General features: G+C 48.9%; 1 protein-coding gene across 6 annotated transcripts in view; it reads right to left on the reverse strand.

Moving 5' to 3' along the window:
• Positions 1-20,517, reverse strand: part of CDK5RAP2 (CDK5 regulatory subunit associated protein 2) — a 209,163-nt gene that overhangs the window by 64,346 nt on the left and 124,300 nt on the right. For all 6 annotated transcript variants that reach the window (XR_006680712.1, XM_045296558.1, XM_045296557.1 and 3 more), the window contains 4 exons: positions 17,701-17,799; positions 15,407-15,594; positions 6,855-7,287; positions 1,964-2,192 (listed from right to left, as the gene is read on the reverse strand). Coding sequence is in view for 5 of the 6 variants with exons in the window: in XM_045296558.1 (XP_045152493.1) it covers positions 1,964-2,192; positions 6,855-7,287; positions 15,407-15,594; positions 17,701-17,799 (949 nt within the window). In the remaining variant the exon portion in view is untranslated. The remainder of the gene's footprint in view (positions 1-1,963; positions 2,193-6,854; positions 7,288-15,406; positions 15,595-17,700; positions 17,800-20,517) is intronic.

The raw sequence follows: 20,517 nt of genomic DNA on the forward strand, positions 1-20,517 counted from the left end.
TGTACAACAAAACAGCAACAACATCAATCCACTGTCCCCCCGGAACTGTCAGTCCCGTTGTTTTCTCCTCCAGATTGTTCATCCAGCCTGTCCTATCCAGACAGGCCTGCCATATTTTCTCTTAAAGGGTCAGATAAAACTATTCTAGGCTGTCAGACCACAACATGTTCCTCAGAAGCACGCAACTCTGCCACTAAAGCACAAAAGTGGCCAGACCCCACATGGAAGAGGATGGGCCAGGCTAGGCTCCAGTAACATTTTACGTATAGAGAGACCACAAACTTTACTTATGAAAAGGCCCACAAGGTCATAATTTGCCAACCCCTACATCAAAGCCTAAATTGGATCATTTAACCCTCTACACAAACTGAACCAACAGTTCCCAATCTTACCTAGGCAAAGCCCTAGAAGATACTAGGTAACCCATACTAATCTACCTCCCTGACTTCCTCATCTACACTAACACCACGCCCCTATTTCCCACTCCACTGCACTCACATAACCAACATCCCAAGTTCAAAGTGGTCTGAGAACCTTTGCCCTTTGTCCCTTCTGCCATGACCACACCTCCCACAAAGACTAGGTTTCTTCACATTCCTCTTAAATCTCCACCCCACCCCACCCCTTACTGGTCTCCATTCAAATGCTTCTCTTCTCTGGGTGGCTCTCTGGCCCTGTGTATGTATGTGCTAGCAAATCCTGCTCCCTGACACATGACCTGGGCTTTTAACGCTTCTTTTTCTTCTGAGCACTGATCACCACGCCCTATGTCATGCATCTGTTTACTGGCTTTCTGTCCCTTTCCCACCAGAATGTAAATGAGACAGACTTTGTGTTGCTCACTCCTATCTCATCAATGCCACAAGGACGCGTAACCTGTTTGACACGCAGCAGACATTTAACAAATATATCTGGATATAGAAACAAGATATTGCTGTTATTGCTTTTGCTTTTGTGTGTTACTGTCTTTTGCTTACATCAGAGTTCAAAATCTAAAGTCAACATTTACACATTTTTGGATTCCTGAACCCTCTAAAAATGACAGAAAATGCTACATAGTTGCCTTATTCTGTGAGAGGGCCCTTTTGCTTTCCACGGAGTCTCAAAGGGCCAAGGCTCCACAATTCTGAGTACCCTCTCCGAGCATAGAGAACAGGCCCTGAGGCTCTCCCTCCAAGTGTATTCTGATTCAAAAAACTGCAAACCTTTTTTTGCCACCAAGCCAATCTTAGTTCATACCAACCACATAGGACAGAATAGAACTCTCCCTGCAGGTTTCCAAAGCTGTAAACCTTGACAGGAGCAGAAAGCCTCTTATTCCTCCGTGGAGAGAGGGTGGTGGGGTTGAACTGCTGACTCTGTGGTTAGCAGCCCAATGTAAAACACACCATGCCACCAGGGCACCTTGTATTCTGACTAGACACATTTTAATGTAGCGTTCGCTATTTCCTTGACCTCAAAGAGTGTAGAGGCAGCAGATGCCCTGTGGATGGGGAGGCAGGTCACTTCTGGAAGAGGACATAGGTCAGCAGGGTCCCCAAAAAAGGCTGCTGGGATGTTCTAGAGAACTCCTCAGTAAGACTCATGTTTACATAGCCCTCATGCCACAGACAGAGCTTTCCACAGATTTCAGCCAAAGAAAAGCCCCAGATGCAAGCCATCCCACAGCTGGAGCCCCTGCAATCCCAAGTCAAGGGAGTAGTGACCCCTCCAGACCAGGGAGCAGCACAAGGCCCCTTTAGTGAGACTCCAGAATCAAAGGCAAACAGCAGATTCATTCTCCTTATTGTGTTTCCTCTGCTGGACATCTGTCAAGAGTCAAGATTAGCCACTGCAATTCATGAAACTTGTACTCAAAACGTATTGCAATTCCGAACAACAAGCCTGACATTTCCAGCGGTTCCATGGTTCCATCCGGCCATTCACCTAGCTCACCGGGGAGACATTGCTGCTTTGTGCTTACCACTCAGCAGTCTGTCCAGCGGTGGGCTCCCCTCCATCATTGCTTCAGCCAGAAGTAACTTTTGGTGTAGTTGTTTGTTGGCCGTTTTAAACTCCTGCAGTTCCCTCTGTAGCTCCATGACCCGGCCCTGCAGCTGGGCCTCCACCCCGGGGGTGGCAGCAAGCTGATACGCACTCCCTGGTGGCCGGGATGGTTTCATTAAGATTGGCAAGCGTGATTTCTTAGCCTCCTGAAAATATACAGGGATACAACTATGAATATGCTTCCTTCGCTCACACAGTCAATTCTGAAGGCAACTACACATACTGGGGACTGAAACGGGCTGTCCCGGCTACTGGTTCCTATGGCGCCATCGATGTTTACCTCCTTGTCCACAACATTTATACCTTGGCAGGTTCCTCCTCTGATCGACAACTACGCAAAGCTTCTCCTCTTTGGCATGCTCTTGGCCCTGGTCCCTTGGTTTTCTGGGGATTCAAAGTATTCAATACATGCCATTGGGTCAAGTCAGCAACAAGTCCAGGCAGCCCACACGCAGCCATCAGCATAGGACTGTGCTCCTGGGGCTTTGGGGGGGCTGGTTTGTAAAAATAATACATTGCCAGCCATTTCTTTGGAGGCCGCTCTGGGCAGACATGAACCCTTTGGTTAAAAGACAAGCACTTGAACTGTCTGCTTCACCAGGACTCCCACTTGTTACACAGGAATCCTTTTTGTAACAAAATCTTCCTCCAAAACAACACGGTATTTTCTACCTAAAATCTTCTTTCTGGATCCTCTTTACTTCTTCCTAAACCCATTGCCATCCAGTCTATTCAAACTTCACAGAGATCCAATGGAGGATTTCCAAGAGCAGGAATCATTATGGTAGCAGACAGTCTCCTCTTTCTTCCTTAGTGCAGCTAAGTGGGTTTGAAATGCCCGGCTTTCAGTTCGCAGCCACTGATCTACCAGGCTCCTGCCTAACCCTAAACCATTCATTACAACTCGACTCAAGCACGCCTTCCTCAGAAGAATGGCCCTTGATTTCCAAAACCTCAGGACTCCCTGTTCTCCACACTCACTGTCCGCCATAATTCTCCTCAAAGGACATGCCTATCAGGAACCTACTACTGCAGTATTAAACGTGCAATGCGTGCTCATTCTCTCTTCTGTGGCATCTTGTAGGCTTCGGGGTTGAGAGGGCCTACCTAGCGGAGCCATTCCTCGTCCACCGCGGCCTCCGAGACAAGGGCCAGTGCAGAGCGGGGCTCAACTACTGGTTGTAGAATGAACACACAAGTAATAAGGTGAGGGGCAAATGGAAGTGTCTTTCAATAGGAACTGTCAATATATTCAAACACTAGGAAGAGAAACTTGAATGAAGAACATATAAGGAAAAATCTGAACTCAATAATAAAAATGCAAATAAGCCAATTGAAAAATAGGCAAAGCTACGAATCTCCTACAAGTGGCCAATAAACATGTAAAAAGATGCTTGATATCATTAGCCACCCGGGAAATGCAAGTCAAAAGCCAGGATGGCTATCATTTAAAAGGTACAATAACAAGGGCTGATGAGGATATGGAGAAGCCGGAACCCCCATAGACTGCTCGGAGGATCGTAAATGGAGGACTGTAAATGGCTCAGCCACTTTTAAACGCAACGGTCAGTTCTTCAATGACTAAACAAAAGGTTATAACCAAGCCAGCAATGTATATACCCAATAGAAATGAAAACTACAGAAAACAAAAATGTGTACATGTATGTTCATCACAGTATTATTCATGGTAGCCCCAAAGTGGAAAACAACCCAATGTTCAAATGATGACTTTATACAATGTAATTCTTATTTGGCAACAAAACATAATGAAGTCCTAATACTTGCTACAATATAAATGAACCTTTAAAAGATTATGCTCGGTAAAGAAGCCAGGTAAAGAAGCCAGTCACAAAGGATCACATAGGATAGAAGCCCATGTCTACGAAATGCCCAGAAAGGCATCTCTACAGAGACAGAATGCAGATTATTGGTTGCTTATAGACTGGGTGCAGGATGGCGGGCAGGAACTGGGAACTGACTGCTCATCGTTTCAAGATTTCTTCCTGGGGTCATGAAAATGTGCTAAAGTCGATTGTGGCCATCGAGAATACAGCACTCGAGAATACACCAAGCACCACTGACTCGTCCATTTAAAGGGGGTGACTTGTGTTACCTAAATTATATTTTAATAAAGCTATTATTTACCCCCGAAACTCAAACTAGCAGAGGAGAAACCTAAGAGGAAAACAGGAAAATATCTGGGGGCTCAGAGAAAGAGAAACTCATCAGGGCCTTTCAACAAGAGTCAGGAGCCCTCCTGGCCACACGCGGGGATGCAAACCACACATCCTCACTCAATGCTCAGGTAAACTCTCCATTCCCGGGAGTCCCAGGATGGCAGATAAGAAATCGAGATGTCCAATAACCCGTCTAATGTCACACAGAGCCAGATCTTAAAACAGCTCTCCAGACTCCAGGACTCGGGTAAAAAAAGCTGAAGTACTTTCTGCCAGAAATTCCAGGATGGGAAAAGGAAGACCGAGTCCAAGGACAAGAGAAGGTTGAGATGGTGAGGGGACCACTGGGAGGGGCTGGATGCCTGCCCCATCAAAAAAAAAAAAAGCTGGAAATAACAGTCATTTGATTGGTCTTCACTCGCCACCGGTCTTTATTCTTGGAACCAAATCTGTGTGTCATATGGCAACAGAGAAGAGATCTGCTAGTGTACAAATGCCAAAGCCAATTTCAGGCTGGAAGACTGCCGTCAGTCAACCTAATGTGGGTTCTAAAATAATGCCACGCAAAATGCTACCTTATGGGCAGTCAACAAGAGGAGTTTCCACCCATCACCTTTTAAAAAATGCCACAGTGAAACTTCTCACTTGACAAGGCAAGCAGGCAGGAATTCAAATGCACACAGGGGCTCCTGAGTACAAGGTACTGATTGAACATGCCCTCATGAAGCCATCATGGCGGTTTCAGCTTCCAGGTCACACCAGTCCCACTCCAAATCCTGAGAGAGGTCAGGTGACTTGCCAAGGACTCACAGCAGCTAAGTGGCTAGGCCAGGAATGTAAACACAGCGTATCTTTGCTCTGGAACCAAACAACCAGCACTACAGTCCATCTCCTTGTCTCCACTGTAGGCTTCAACAGGACTGCAGCGTTCTGGCTTGGTCCCTAGGAGTTATCAGCTCCTTCATGGTCTACCATGAAAGCCATTGGCTTCTACTTGGCAGAGACTGGAGGCCACTTTGGTAGTATAAGAACCGCTCCCTTCTCAAGAAGGGTAGGATATGAATCCCTGCCTGCCTCAAAAGCCAGCCCTAGGTTTATCTCCCAAACCAACTGGGTCACCCTGGACAGTTTTCAGAGCTTCCCCGTGTGAAGATGTGAATACCCACCCAGCTCATGCCTTGCCCAGAAGAGTGGATGGGCTGATGCCTGTATGGAACGGCTAACACAATGCCTGGCACAGATCGTGAAGGGAAAGAAGGAAAGGTGTGGTTTCCTTCCTTTTGAAGGCAGCACAAGCAAGCAAGATGTCTCTGAACTAAAAAGAAAAATATTTTTCAATACATTGGGGAAATTAAATGTGTTCGATTATGCAATTTTCTTCAACAGAGGATGCCATCTTCTTGGGGGGCGGGGGGGGGCACATGACAACCTCTCCATATTTCTAATAAACAGGTACAGATTGAAGGAGCTGGGACAGAGAACATTCCTATTCCAGTCAAATTGCACAAATTTGCATCTCCAATACCATTAATATAATGGCAGCTTTCTCTCTCTCCCCCTCTCTCGCTCCTGATATCTTTAGAAAACCCTTTTCTAGAAATTACAGTTTTGGTGCATAATTTAAAACAACCAAAAGCAATTTTGCTAATGATATATCTAACTCTCTTTGGTATGCACAAAAGCAGTAATTTAGTGGTCAGAAAATAAACTTAATTCTCCATTCTGATGCTATGAAGCAATGTGTACAGTGATTTCTCGGATACAAAACACCCATCGGAAACAAGCAGCCGAGCAGCCACCACTGGAACTCTATTAGAAACATGACCTAGTTCCTTCCCATTTCCTGCAAGAACACGCGCTTCTCTCCCAAGCCCTCCCTTCCCAAAGATTTTAGTAAGAAAGCCATCATGCACTGCCAAAAGAGTTTGGTTCCTCACGCTGTGACATATTTAAGGAGATGCTTAGGGGATATGCAGCATCTTTGACGGATTTTAAAGTGACGTACAGATAATCACACAACAAAATCCAGGTCCCACCATGGACTGGGAAGTAGCCAAATGAGAGTTAGGCATGCGACTAGGGGTCTGGCACAGTCAGAGCCCCAACCCAGCCCCACCAGGTAACCATAGCTATACCACTCAGGTTCTGCTCCCTCATCTCCAAAGGGTGCTGAAAGGTGATACGAAAATGCAGACTAAACCCTCAGAGCAGTACCTCTGAACAAAATGAACACCGGGTTCTCCTTTCAGCCCCGGCAAGACAGGCGTACGTAAATGTCTTTCAACAGGAAAAGAACTGAATACATGTGGACACAGCCACAATAGACTCTCAAGTGGCCACTATAAATGTTTAAAAGAGAAAGCTAAGACACAGGACAAACAGGTTTCCATTTGTATAAGGAAAACACCTATGGATAATAATACATAAACAAATGAGAGAGAGATGGGGCCAGGTGTCACTCTGGGGAGGTTCAGAAGGGGGCACGCTAGGTGGAGCTTATGGCTTAGTGCAGGCAGAAGGGGAGACCAGATTTTCACATCAAGGTCAGAGTGGAAGTGCTTATTTTAAAAGGGTGTGTTCTAGGTTGTGTGTGAGTGAGTGAGTAAGAGTGAGAGAACAAGGGAAACTTACCCTCTTGGTCCCACTTGGGAGCGACCGGGCAGGGCACTTCCGCCCTGGCACGTGGTGCAAGTTCTCAGGCTGAGGCTCAGTGCTGTGCACAGCATCCGTTGGCTTGTCTTCCCAAGCGGCATCCACTCCTTCGTGCCTGAATCTGACAGTGTCGCCCTCTGTGACCACGGTCTGTACTGAGGCATCTTTCAGCTCCACCATGGACGCTTTGCCCACCTTCACTGGCTTGGCCCCCCAAGGCGACTGCAGCTCATCGTGTGGCTTGGAAAGTGAGCTGGCTTCGAAGAAGTGTCTGAGCTCACCTCTCAGCTGAATGGCCATTTGCTTTAGCGTCTCCTTGGCTTTACCGTCAAGGAACTCTCCAGAAAGTTCCTGCTCTGTCATGTGTATTTGTTCCAGAAGTAGTTCACGTAACGTCTGCAAAAGGTCCGGCCTGTTTTTCCAAAGAGGAAAGGAAGGAGACAGCTGAGTTTGTGGTCGTATCCCCTGCCCACCTCTCACTCTCCTCAGCGAGCCTCCTCCAGAGACCGTCTCCGCTACACAGGGAGCTCCTGCCACGTGGGCCCGTAGCCTCCGGACAGCGACTCGGGGCAGGCATGACTTGTATGTAGTTCAAGGAGGAGTAAAGTAAAGTGGACACGGGTACACAGTAGATGGGTGGCCTCCATGGGCTTGCGAACATAGGGTGAGCCCAGGAAGAGCGTATGTTAAGGTGACCAGATTTTAACATTGGTAACGCGGGACACCATTGATAAAACTCATATCCTGGTGAAATAGCCACGTGGCAGCAGAAAACCGTATACCCTAGCCTGTCGTGCATTCTTTCCAAAAATCGTGACTTTTTTAAAAGGCCGCAGGACGCGGGGAAAGTTGCTAAAAATCGGGACTATCCTGCCAAAAGCGGGACGTCTGGTCACCTTAGCATATGTTCATGACCATTGCGAGATTCTCTGCCACTCACCACATCAAAGGGGTCGTATGGGTTATATGTGACCATGTCCAACCTGGCTGGCTCACCGTGTGACCGTCCAGCCCACCATGGCGTACAATCGTCGCTCAGTTAATAGGCCCGGGATGCAGAGGTGCTCGTAAGCGGGCCTAATAGAAAGCAAAGAGCACTGGCTTTGCAGTCAGCCAAAACAGCTTCTGGTTCTCTTTGAGATTCTGGGAGAGGAAGATAACCATCTTCCCCCAGAGGGCAGCTGTGAGGGTTCAACAAGATTGTGTGTGGGCAGCAGGTGGTCTCAGGCCCCTCACCTGGTGCCTTTGGCTGCCCTCTGATCCCAACGGCAGCTGAAGGCGCCATAAGCACCCACTGCATCTTGCTGGACATTTTCCCAGGGCTCTCTGAGCCAGCCAGCAGGGCAGTGTGCATGTGTGGACCTGCTTATATCTAGAGAAACCCTGAACCAGTGGGATTTCCACTGCCCCGGCTTCAAAGACAGGTACCTCTCTCCAGTTCCCCCAGAGGGAACCCAGAGAACTGCAACCCAACAGTCCCCAACAGAAATCAGTCAGAGATCCTAAGCCGAGGAGGCAACCACAGGCCTGAGAAGGAACCACAGAGGCGGCAGCTGCAGAAAGCGGTGGAAACAAGCACCTCAAAGCCTTTGGTGAAAGAGGGCCCCACAGACCCCAGGGCACATCGCCTCTTCTCTGAGCCAGCACTCGGAGGCAGGGACCCGGATGCGGATTCAGGAGCAAGTTCCAGCACAGCACAGGTCAGTCATTTCCCCGCAGGACGACCTGCTGAACCTTAACACGAGACCCCAAGGGGCACACTGCGGCCATGTGAGTCGCCGACGGGAGGAGTATGGGCGGAGGGTGCCGCATAGGGCTGGTAATACAGGCAAACGAACTCGCAAACAAAACCCACCGATCTGCAACAGAGAAGCCACACCCGGGGGAACAGAAATAATACAGCAATTTGAAAAATAGGTTAGAATAAGATGTTTAGAATCATCCCAAAGAGAGAGGAATGTGTTCATCAAAAAAGAAAAAGAGGTTTAGAAATTGAGGCATGAACATGTTGAAAAGGGGGCCAACAAGCTAAATCATCGACGCCAGAGAGACAGGAGACGTGGCAGCCAGTCAGTAGAGGGAAGGAGACAGAAGATGTTCTCCTCAATGCTCACACTTTGTTCTCCTCTGAGTTTCTCCTGCTTGACTTATTCCAAGAAACCGAGGGATATAATCACACTGGCACTACCAACTCCTCTGACATACCTACCACTGTTCTACTAGAATTGTCCTGATCTTCCCTACCTCTGTCTCTGCTACAGTCAAAAGGACAGTATCTTTAGTCTACCTTCCCCACCAGCCTGACAAGGCCTTGTTCATATCTGGATCGCTCCTATCTAGCTCTAGGGGAAGAGTCCATTCCATTTAAGTTAAATAGCAAAAGTCAAGCACTTGGTTAACTGGAAGGTTGGAGGTTCAAATCCACCAGCCAGTCTTCAGGAGAAAGATACAGCACTCTGCTTTCGGAAAGAATGGAGCCTTGAAAACCTGAAGGGTCAGCTCTACCTTGTCTTATAGGGTCACTCTTGTTCAGACAGCAACAGGTGGGTAGGTAAGTAATATGGAATCATCTAGACTACACAAATCATTCTAACTACATTAAGTCGAGTTGAAAAAAATATTTCTGGTATTTCCAACATCGGAAGATATTACAGTAAATTTTCCTTCCCTCTTTTCCCCTTACTAGAGATTAAAAATAATGACAATTGCTATTTAGCTAGCCAAAGAGCACCATAACTCACTACCAAACAACACACAATAAAACCCAGGGAAATGCTTTATAAATGGGTAGTAAAAGGTTGTGAAAAGGGGCCATTACAATATACTAAAGTGCTGGGGCTCTTAAATAAAACATTTCAAGTGTTACTTTGCTAAAGATCTGAACAGCAGATTCATTAAGCTGTCACTGTAATCAGGACCTTTCTAATGGTTTGGTCTGAGGGTCTTATCAGAGGCCCAAACACTGTTTATATGCCCTTCCCAAGCACCTCTGCCATGTTGAAGAAGCACGGGAAAGGAGCTGACATTCACTAAACACTCACCAGGTGGCAGATTCCTTAACGATACGAAACACAGTTACGTAATCTTCACAACAGGACTACAAGATGGGGCTGTTATTAAGCCCCTTTCTCAGATGAAAAAGAACAGGCTCCTAAAGATGCCGGAAGCCCTAGCAAAGTGTCCAAGCAGAGCCTGGAACCCAGGTCTTTCTGACTGCGCTTTCTGCTTTTCTACATTTAACGTCTGTCCTGTCAGGTTTGTGGCACTCCAGGCGTTCACTGAGTATTTACTGTGTTCCAGGGCTCATGAAAACAGCCGGACTGCATGATGACGACGAAAGACAGAGTCCCTGCCCTCATGAAGAAAGCAGGGAGAGCATCGTTTACACATGTAACCAAATAACAATCTAAGGTAGGGACACATAGCACATACTTGTTTACAAAAAGGAACAAAGCTCTGGACGAAGCGCGGACACAGGGATTTCCTGTGGTCGTGGCAGACTCTGTGAAGGAGGTTCCTAAGCCGAGACATGGGCACTCTCCACTACACCAAGGAAAAGAGCATTCCAGGTATAGGGACCGAGAAGGCTGTGGAGTGAGGACAAGCTTGGGTGCTTGAAGAAGAGAAAGAGGTCAGTGTGGCTGGAGTGGAAGGGGATGAAGACAAGACAACGAGGCAGGGGCCAGGTCATGAAGTTCTGGGTTTGGAAATCCACTCAAGCTTTCACACACAGAGGAGAGTGGACTGTGGAGGGGCAGAAGTCCTCGCTAGCTGACATGCAAGAGACTGCTGGCCTCGGAGAGTGGGCAAGAGGGAGTGGCAGCTTGGTGGACAATGGCAGGGGTGGAGACATGGAGAGGCTGAAGAAGGGAAGTGGAGTCAATTGGATTTGCTGATGGATATGGGAATTGAAGAAACAAACAAGGGGGGGGGGCTAACTCAGAAACTTTCAGCTGCAGCAATTAGATGGGAAGCAACGCCACTCACTGACGTGGAAAAGAATGCAGGAGGAGCAGAGACCGAAGCAGGATGCAGGGTTTTAGACAGACAACCGTGCAGGTGTCTATTAGACATCCTGGTGGAGATGTCCAGTAGACAGCTGGCTGTCTGAGCTAGAGAGGTCTGGGCTGCAGGTCTGCATGTCTAAGTCACTAAGCTTCCTCGACAGTCATGGGCGACAAAGGCTGGAGGAAAGAAAGGAGCCGATTGCACAGCTCTGACACATTCCAGCACTCAACAGCTGACAGAGGAAGGGGAGCCAGCCAAGGAGGCTGCGATGGAGAGGCCAGTGGGGCAGAAGGGAAGACCAGGGGAGGGCAGTGGACAGAGGACAAAAGAAAGGGAGCAGCAGCCAGTGGGTGCTAGAGGGCCAAGATGCCGAGCACCTGATTGGCAACTGTCCCTGACCTTGAGGACTAGCCAAGACTGTGAAAGTACCTGACATGGGAGACACGTGATGAGATTCATTGCAGGATTCGATTCCATGAGAGATTCATGAGAAATGGGGCGAGGAGCTAGAGAAAACGTGAGCGTGGAGGAGGAAGGGGAACCCCTCCCCAGCAGTGGCTATGAAGACGTCTTAGACTTACGGAAGTAACTCAGTGACACAAAAAATGATGCACAGAACAAGAGGGGCCGTGGGAGGATATGGGATACAGCACAGAGGAGGGTGTGCCCCTGCAGAAGAGGCTGTCTGCTCTCCTGAAGACTGAAGCCTGAGAAACTCCAGGGGGTTCCGCTCCAGAATTGACTTGATGGCAGTGAGTGGGGAGGGTCTGCGGGTCACAGAGAAAATAGACTGTTAGCATCTGAGGTTTGAGGGGAAAGAGCATCGTTTGAATTTGACTGCCTCTGCACCCTTAGGCGCGTATACACAGGGTATCAGTCAGAAAGAGGGGGAAGTAGGAACGCTGTGCAAGCGTGTTGTGCTGGCAAGGAGGAATACTCGTTGTGAAACTAATAATGCTAATCAATTTTAAATATGGCCTGTGAAAGCTCGTGACACGAGTACCTGGCCCGAAACAAGAGGACCCCTTATCCAATGGGCTCACTAGGAACTGGAAGAAGGGCCGCCGGGTGGCCAAAACACAGAAAGCGAGGCAAGGATGGTGTGGTCAGAGGGGAGGGGAGGGCTGGCAACCAGGTCACAAAGGGCAAGATCCTTAAAAAAGCTGAAAGTCTGAGGGTTTTTAAGAGGACAAATGCATTTTCAAGTCATCACTCTGGAAATAATGGCTGGGTGGGGCGGGGAGGGGTGCAGGAGTGGGGTTAGGGGGGTACGTGGGGTCCAGGATAGACAGGATGGAAGGGACAGGGGCAGTTGAAGGGGATTGATGGGTCAGGAGGCTAGAGTGGCAACTCCAGAGGAAGCTAGGATGAGGCACCAGCAACAGAGCGAAGGAGGTGGATTCAAAAGCTACTTAGGCGACAGAAGGACCCCTTGGATGTGGGAGGTGAAGGAGAGAACCAGGCAGCCACCCCACCCCCACCCCCCAAGTTTCTGGAAAGAACCCTCACAGGTCAAGTGCCTCTGAAAGATAGAGCCTACCTTAACTGGCAACATCTGCCCCTCTCCTAACACTGTAGGGTCTCCTCGCCTGGGCCTCTGCATCCGTGCCATGGAGGAGATCGCCTGGCCCTCCTCCTCTTCCTCTTCCTCCTCCTGCAAGTCATCTGCCCGTACCCAGAAGGGCAGACTCAGGGTCCTAGGAGCTGTCCTGTCCAATTCTGCTGGAGCTCAAGACTGAATGAGCTTCTTCACTTACGCTTTTTAAAACATCTTTAATCATTACATAGCCCCCTGCAACTCCCTTTTGGGTTGTTGAATTCCTTTTCGGCTATTAAATTTCACACCTAATTTAAACTGCAAAGACCAAACACTTTAGGTGGTGAACTCCTAAGCCATGCACTCCAGGTCAGAGGAGCCAAATGACTTGGAAGCAAGCAGAGAGGGCAGGGAATCATGCGCCTGGTGAATGGCCAGCCCGTTCCTCACCAGCCAGCTGGGTCCAGCTCGGGCCCCTTTCATGACACCTCCCAAGGAAATGTTCCACTTGGCCCAGAACAAGACTGCTAATTACTCTGAGGTACTCTATGCCCTTCCTAGCAGGGAGGCAAGTTTCTTCTGAACCCAGTTACTCCTCTAGTCCCTTAGGTCACACCGTGGGGGCTGGGGGATGGGAGGCATGCAAAGGCCATGGCTGAGCCGACTCTTCCACCCCAATGCTCTCGGAGCTCGGCCCTGGGGTTATCACACCTGTCTCAGCAATGAGGACAAAGGCCTGGTTCACTGGGGGCTGCTGTTCCTTGACCAGAGTACGAATCTCAGCTGGGGTTTATAGGAATGGGCAGGATTTAAGCAGTCCCATCACCCAGACCTTGCTTAATCCCAAACTAGGTCTCTATAGCTATTATTTCATCATCCCAAGGTCTGATTGGGAATTATCACTCTATTTGGCAGATTGAGAAAGAAAAAAACAAGATGATACACAGTCAGATTAGAGAACAAATCTTTCTGATTCTAAAGCCTGCCTTTTGTCAGTGTACCCAAGACACCTAGCACTTGGAGGAGGCTCCTAGGCAGGAAACTGGTGCTTCCCTGCCCCATCAGAAGCATGGTTCATGGTGCATGGTTCATGGTCCACCCTCCCAAGGAGAAAGATCTTATTTTAAAAAGACCGCCCTGGAAAATCGCCAGTGACTGTGGCTCCCTGATGGCCAGGGTGTCCCCACCCCCCACCCGTGTGAAAGGGAATCACCAGCAGCGGCACGCAAAGCTCCACGAGGGTGACCAAGTGCTGGGGGCCGGGCACACACTGTGGGTGCCGCCCCAGTTAGGGCTCCCACAGATGGGGCTGACATGACTTTTACGAGCCACTCTCCCAGGGTTTGCTGCTGCAGGGAATCAAAGCTGCACAGAGACCAGGCGGGGGAGCGGCGGGCGGGTTTCTGCTAGCATCAAGACCCCTTTTTCTAACACTGGAGCAGGGCCAGCCGTGGCCTGGAAATCTGTGTGACAGATGCCTTCGAGGGGTGCTGGGAGAGGGGACAGGTAACAGAGCAGCAAATGTCCAAACTGGCCCCTAGAGCACTGGTTCTCACAGTGCCTTCTCAACAAATGCCACCCGCTTCAGGAGAGGAGCAGTGCCCACGCTGGGCCTCCAGACAGGCTGAGAGATCCGGACCAGACAGCTCACGGTGACATCAAGTTGCAGTCAAAAAGCTCCTGCTCACTCGAGAGAACACCTACGACCCCAGCTCACCAAGGTGCACTCGTGCGGGCCCCCCAGAGAGGGCTGTGCCCGTAAACATTCCCGTACAGGATGGAGCCCTGAGATTGAGGGAGGCCTCCATTTCTCAAGCTCCAACGATGGTCACCTGCTATCCTATGACAGCAAACCAGAGCAGTGACTGGGTATGTCCCCCAAGACTGAGTCTCCAGGCCCAGGGGAAACCGATTCAATTAGTTAGCCATAGGATGAAATAAGGCTCCTTCATCTAATTAGCCATCTTGTCCTTGACCAACCAGAGTTCCCAAGGGGACGCAGACCACAGCAATGATACAAAGATGCCGGGATTGGAGAAGGGGGAGCACCGTCCTTTCTTCGCCTGGAGAAATGCTAGCGCACTAGTGATACAAGAGCTACGAGGGTTGCTAGCTTTGGCTCGGAGTCCTGAGCAGGGAGCAGCAGCTCCCTCTCTCCCTCCACCCTGGAGAGGGCCGACATGCACCAGCCACTTGCACAGACAGCATCTCTTCTTAATCCTCACAGCAACTAAGAAAAGGGCAGAGCCACGGAGGCACTGAGAGATGGAGGCTGCAGGGTCCAAGGCTAGGGTCTCATGAACCCCACAGCCTGCCGGTGTGGAGAGGCTACCAAGAAGGTGAAAGGGGGAAGCAATCGCTCCTAAAGAATTCATCTTTAAAAAAACACAAATATGCTGGTTGGTTCTCCTGTTTTGTTGTGAGGAAAACGGCCTGTACTATTTCCTCGCCCAGGAACAACTCCCGGCAGACCTCATGAGCAAAATGTACTAGTTCAAGCTCAACATAAAACAGCACAGCCACGGCAAAGTGACAATGGTCCTTTTTAAGTTGCTGCAGAAATGGGAAGAGGTTACAGTAGGGCTAATTTCCTCTCTCGGACCCATCAGACAACCCTTCCTGTATCCCCCTTCCACACACCCCCACCCCCGCCCACCCCTACCCCCACCCCAAGGCTTAATTTCAAGGAAAGCTTTCTTTTTTTAAGACATAGCAGTCATCAACGCCTCCTCCCCCCTCCCCCCAATCACGGAAAGCTTTCTTGCAAAGCCTCTCTCTATATATATATAATGGGCTGGAAGGAGGAGGTGCTGAAGGCCCCTTGCAGCTGCTAGCTTGTGAGTAATTACATAACTGCATGACTGGCAAGACTCCTTCCAATTTATTTCAGGAGCTCTCTCAGGTAAATTACTCTGCACCACCATCTAAATCAATTTCCCCCAAATGAGTGTCGTTCCCTCAACCTGGAAATAGAGCCCACGTGTACCTGGATTCTAGTAACAAGGTGGCCTTCTCATGAAGGAAAGGGGCGAGCAGGTCCAGGAGCGCCCCTTCCTCCCGATGCTGGGCTCCAGGGAAAACAGGCTCGCAGGTGCCACCGGACTCCAACAGACTGCACGCCCTGTGCTGCAGGTAGCCGTTGCTGCAGCCCCCTTTGGACGTGTCCTCTGCAATCTGCAAACGAAAGTATTTGGTCAAACACCGGAGTGAGGAGGGATGGAAAGGATGGAGACAGGATGGGAAAGGGCAGGTGTGAGTGAGGGAGAGACACGGAGTCAGAGATAAGATGACCAAGCAAATGAGAGGAGGAAGCGGAGGAGGGAAAAGAACACACAGGCACCAGAGTCCGGAGAGAGGGGTGCTCTGGATGTTTTACATCATCGCTCGTTCCCCTGGGCTTCCTCATCGATCAAATGGGGAGAGAAGTGCCACCTCTCAAGGTGCTTACGAGGGTGAAACTGAGCAGGGGAACCCAGGGTGCGCGCCTTACTGGCGACTCAGGAGTCTTACTGATGAGCGCTGGACCTGCGTTCCTCCAACACGTGACTCCTTCCTTCCTTGTAAGCCCTTCCCAAGAAGGATGTGGAAACAGGTCATCACTTCTGCTTCATTTGGACATTTCTTATATACTGCTTACAATTTACCCTCCTCCTCATATATCAGAAAGCAGATGTCTTTTTTTACAGACACAGACTAATTAACATGACTTTGATTTGTTTCATTAGAAAGGTGGAGAGTTCCTAATTCCCAGGGAGATGTCATTTACGTGTCTACCTTCTGGGGTCCCTTAGAGTCCCACAGGAGTGGCACCAGAGATGCATCTAGTTAAAGCCTGCGCTGGGCATGTCTTGAGGTGCTGCAATTAACATTCTTTCTCCTCTTCCCAAAGCTATAAATTCCCTCCACCAGTCTATAAACAACTCCTCTGGACTTCATTACTGCTGGTGATATATACACTAGCCATCACTGCTCTCGCCACACTTGTAAAATGATTAAGATGTTTAAATGGAAGGCAAGACCCACACAAATGAACGGTTATTTATGGGGTCTTGTTTGCCACCCACCTTGTTCACTCATCCATCAAATATGCCATCTCCAAAAACAGCAATGTCCAGGGTGTAATAATCAAAATAGCAATCAGTATCATTTACTGAGCAATTATTATATGCCTTTCTATTCAAATATATTAACAATCCTAACCAGGAAGTATTATTAGTCCCATTGATGGGGGAAATGCAGGTGTGGAGTTTAAGCAACTTGCCCTCCTCACAGACAGATAAACAAAAAACCAACAACGTCACTGCCATCGAGTCAATTCTGACACATGGCAGCACTGTAATAGGCAGGGCAGAACTGCCCCTGTGGGTTTCTGAGACTAACTATGTATGGGAATAAGAAGTTTCCTTTCCTCCCACAGAGCAGCTGGTAGTTTCAAACTGCTGATCTCACGGTTAGCAGCCCAGCACGTAACCATTACACCAATAGGGCTCCACCAGGGTTCCACCATCATAGAGAGCTATAGCAGCAAGGTCAAGGCTCAACTCAGGCCGTCTGACTCAACAGCCCCTACTGAATAGCTTTGATGACCAAAAACTACACATTTTAATGGTCTCCTAGTCATGACTCCATGAACTTGAACACCCTGGCATCCATAAATTCCAAATCTGTAGCTTCCTATCTCCCACTAGATCCCAATCTTTGGGGTTCATTCAACCTTGGAAAAGGTTTACTCCAAATGCTTAGTATCGATGTAACTAGGGGAGGATTCTTTGTGGACTGGGGTCAAACCTTCACAATGCCCGGATGTCCCTGTGCTGGGTCCCTGACTGCAGGAGACTGCGGAGGGCCCTGGGAAGGGCGGGGGGCCTGCTTCTATCACCAGCTCTCTGTTCTGCCATCAAAATGACCTGCGAGTTCACAGCAGTCCTGGGATATCCCGAGAAAACCATCTCCCCTCTTGGGGCTCAGTTTCCATGGCATGAACTCCATAGGCTGGATGAGGTCTCTAAGGAGCTGTCCAGGTCCCGCCCTCAGGCACTGGTCCCTCTCCAAAAGCACTTTTCACTTCATCCACAATGTGTGCTTTCCTTCTTCATGACCGGCTCACAGCAAGTCCGAGGCTCTCGAGAGGACGGGCCCTGGTCTGTCTGCACTCCACTGGCTCACAGCAGGCACTCAGTCCAGGCGGAATGCACCGAGAACCCCCTGGGTTCATTCGGGACAAGGGAGAGCCTGGGGGTAGGGGCAGGTGGGATGAGGACTTAACTGCCATGTTCCTACCTCTTTACTCTGCTCCAAAGGCTGGCAGTCACTAAGAAAATGCTTCCTGCCGTCTGCTCCCGTTGTGACCGTGTCCTCGTCTTCCTTTCTACCTAGAAGCTGCATGGAGCATGGAATGGTGTGAAAATACAACAACAACAACAAAATGTGCAGCATGAATAAGTCAGTGATGTCTTTTTTTTTTCAATGCAAAATAAAAACAAACACAAAAAGAGGCCAGGAGAAAAATGGCAAAGCCATGAAATAAAAATTAACCTAAGTTAATTTTTTGCCTGAACCTAGTTCAGGCAAATCACACACAGCTGCCTGAGATCAGGCAGATTGTAAGGACACATTCCCCAGGACACAGCCAAGGCTGTCTGGCCCTGGATAGCCTTCCCCGAGCGCATGAAATAGAATATGCCGCCGTCAGGCTGCTGCCATTCCCGCCTTCACTAAATTCACTTTCAGATTATAGGAAAGTAACAAGATTTTTGAAAATAGCTATTGATGGAATTGAAAATACCAAAGAGCGAGAAAGCAGTAAATGAAATTTATGGTGCGCCCAATTTATGCATCCCGTCTCCTGTTTAGCACGGCACGCGAACCTCTTTGCTGGCTGTCAGACGTCAGAGATGGACAGTCCCAACCACACTGTCATTTTGTTGACAGAAAGTCCTCATGAGTAATGAGCAGCATATCAAGCTCGCCGGGTGATCAGTTGATACATTCAGAAATGAAAGGCAGTGATTTATAAAGGCTGTGTATGTTCCTAGTGCTCTGAAGAAGAGTAAATCCAGAGCTTTTGCACGCTGTGTTCTATAGATGTTCTCAAGAGAGCAGGATCTCAGCTCGCTGGGAGAGAGAAATTCTAGTCAGGGACCGCCTGGTTTGACCACGGGAGAAAATGCAGAGGGGAAAGGTGACCAGGCCCAGGGGGAGAAGCCCGATCGGGTCACAGAAGTGCAAAACTACACTACACCACGCCCCCTGTGAGAAGACGGGTGAGCACGCAATGAGAGGTCACTTGCTGGGGCAAGGAAAACAGAACACGAAGCAAACTGACTTCCGGAAGAGGTTTTTCTAGAAACCTCCCAAAACCGGAATACGTTCAACCTCTTGTTAGGTTTTCAGCGCTGCCGGGTCGGCTCCAATTCATAGCCACTCTACAACCCAGATCAACTGCAACTGAGGCTCAAATCCAGATCTCACTGTGCTAACACCCAAGCACTGTGCAACTGCACCACGCTGGAATGCCAGCATGCCATTCAGGAGCCCTTGTACCGCAGGACAAACTGCGGCCCAGGTCTGCACCTCCTTCACCCTCGCTGTGTGCTACGCTCAGGCCACTGCCACTGCTAGGTTCTCATCTAGCACCAGAGCACATGGTTAGTCTCTTGTGGCCCACAGCGTTTCCACGGGGTAATTTTTGGAAGTCAATCATCAGACCTTACTTCCTAGGCTATCTTACTCTGGAAGATCTGTGTTTAAAACCTGGCAGACACCATTGGTACCTCTGTGGTGCAGGTAGTCCCCAATTTACGTGTATTTGACTTACAACAAACCACACTTGAGGACCCTCTGCTTGGGGTTTGTTCTTTGGGTTCACTTTATTGTGGTCATCTGTACAATAGGATGATGCAGCACATAATCTGCCGATGTTATCCACGGCAGATGTCCCCTCCCAGATGGTCTATGATTTACTGCACAGAAACACCGCTGTGAAAGGGACAACAACAGAAGTATTCCGCTTCCATCAGAATCAATTTCTAGCAGAGTCAATGAGAGAACCCAGTGTCGGGGCTGCACAGGTTCAAACATTTGTAAAACTTAGCAAGTGCACATTTAAGATTTCCATATCCCATTGTATGTAAAATTTAACCTTAAAAGTAAATATTGAACTCTAGTTAATGATATGTACACAGAATTGTGTACTAATGTCTATCATTTACATTAAATCATACCCCAAAACATATGATGTAATGGCAGATAGATAAGGAGTGTTAACAGTAGAATGTAGATGGTGGGTACAAGCATGTTCACTTAAAATTCTTCTCCCTTTACTGTTGGAATTCTTTCACACAAGTTTGGGGAAAACATCTCCTTTAAAGTATGACAATCAGAACATCAGCAACAGAAGTCTCCCTTTGTCTCCCCAAAAGCTCCAGCCACTGAATACTCTGCGCTTCTGCAAGGGCCTTCCAGCCTCACCTTCTCTCCACAAAGTATGGATGAGCAGTGCCCAAAGCCTTCCGAATCAGAAGATGGAATCTACCTTGGACGAGGGAGGAGGCAGAGAGAAGCTCCGCCCCCAGAGCCTGTGCATCTGAGGAAGACTGCCTTCTAAATTAAGCTGGCAAACTATTATTATAAATGTCATTCCACAGTTCCTGAAGTGCCAAAAGCATCCAAATTGTTCCGCCTCTCCAGAACCATGCCGTGCCATTATCTGCTACTCTAAGCGAGGTCTCTATTAACAGGAATGGCCAATAAATGCAATGTGTGGACACAGAGAAGTGCCCTCATGTCAAGGTGGTGTCCTAATTTTCAAAGGTTTAGCATGGGATCAGAGAGAAACGGGTCACTGTAACCAGGCTCAGCTTCCATCTCTACAAACTAGAAATGTGACCTACACCCCCTCAAAGTCACTTCCTCACTCCTCACCACTCCCCACCCCACTGCCATCTGGCTCGGGTCCCTCACTCCATGAAAACCGCCTTTACCCAGGCCATGAATGACCCCCTGGCCACTCCTTGTTCATTTCTCTTTATCGTCTTCTCTGAGTACGTGATGTTATCTCAGTCTCCTGGTCCCCCTTGCCGCCTGTGCTCCTCTTTC

Source organism: Echinops telfairi, unplaced genomic scaffold (assembly GCF_000313985.2).
Source record: "Echinops telfairi isolate 266 unplaced genomic scaffold, ASM31398v2 ScPeMD7_7410;HRSCAF=8448, whole genome shotgun sequence".
Classification (NCBI taxonomy): Eukaryota; Metazoa; Chordata; class Mammalia; order Afrosoricida; family Tenrecidae; genus Echinops; species Echinops telfairi.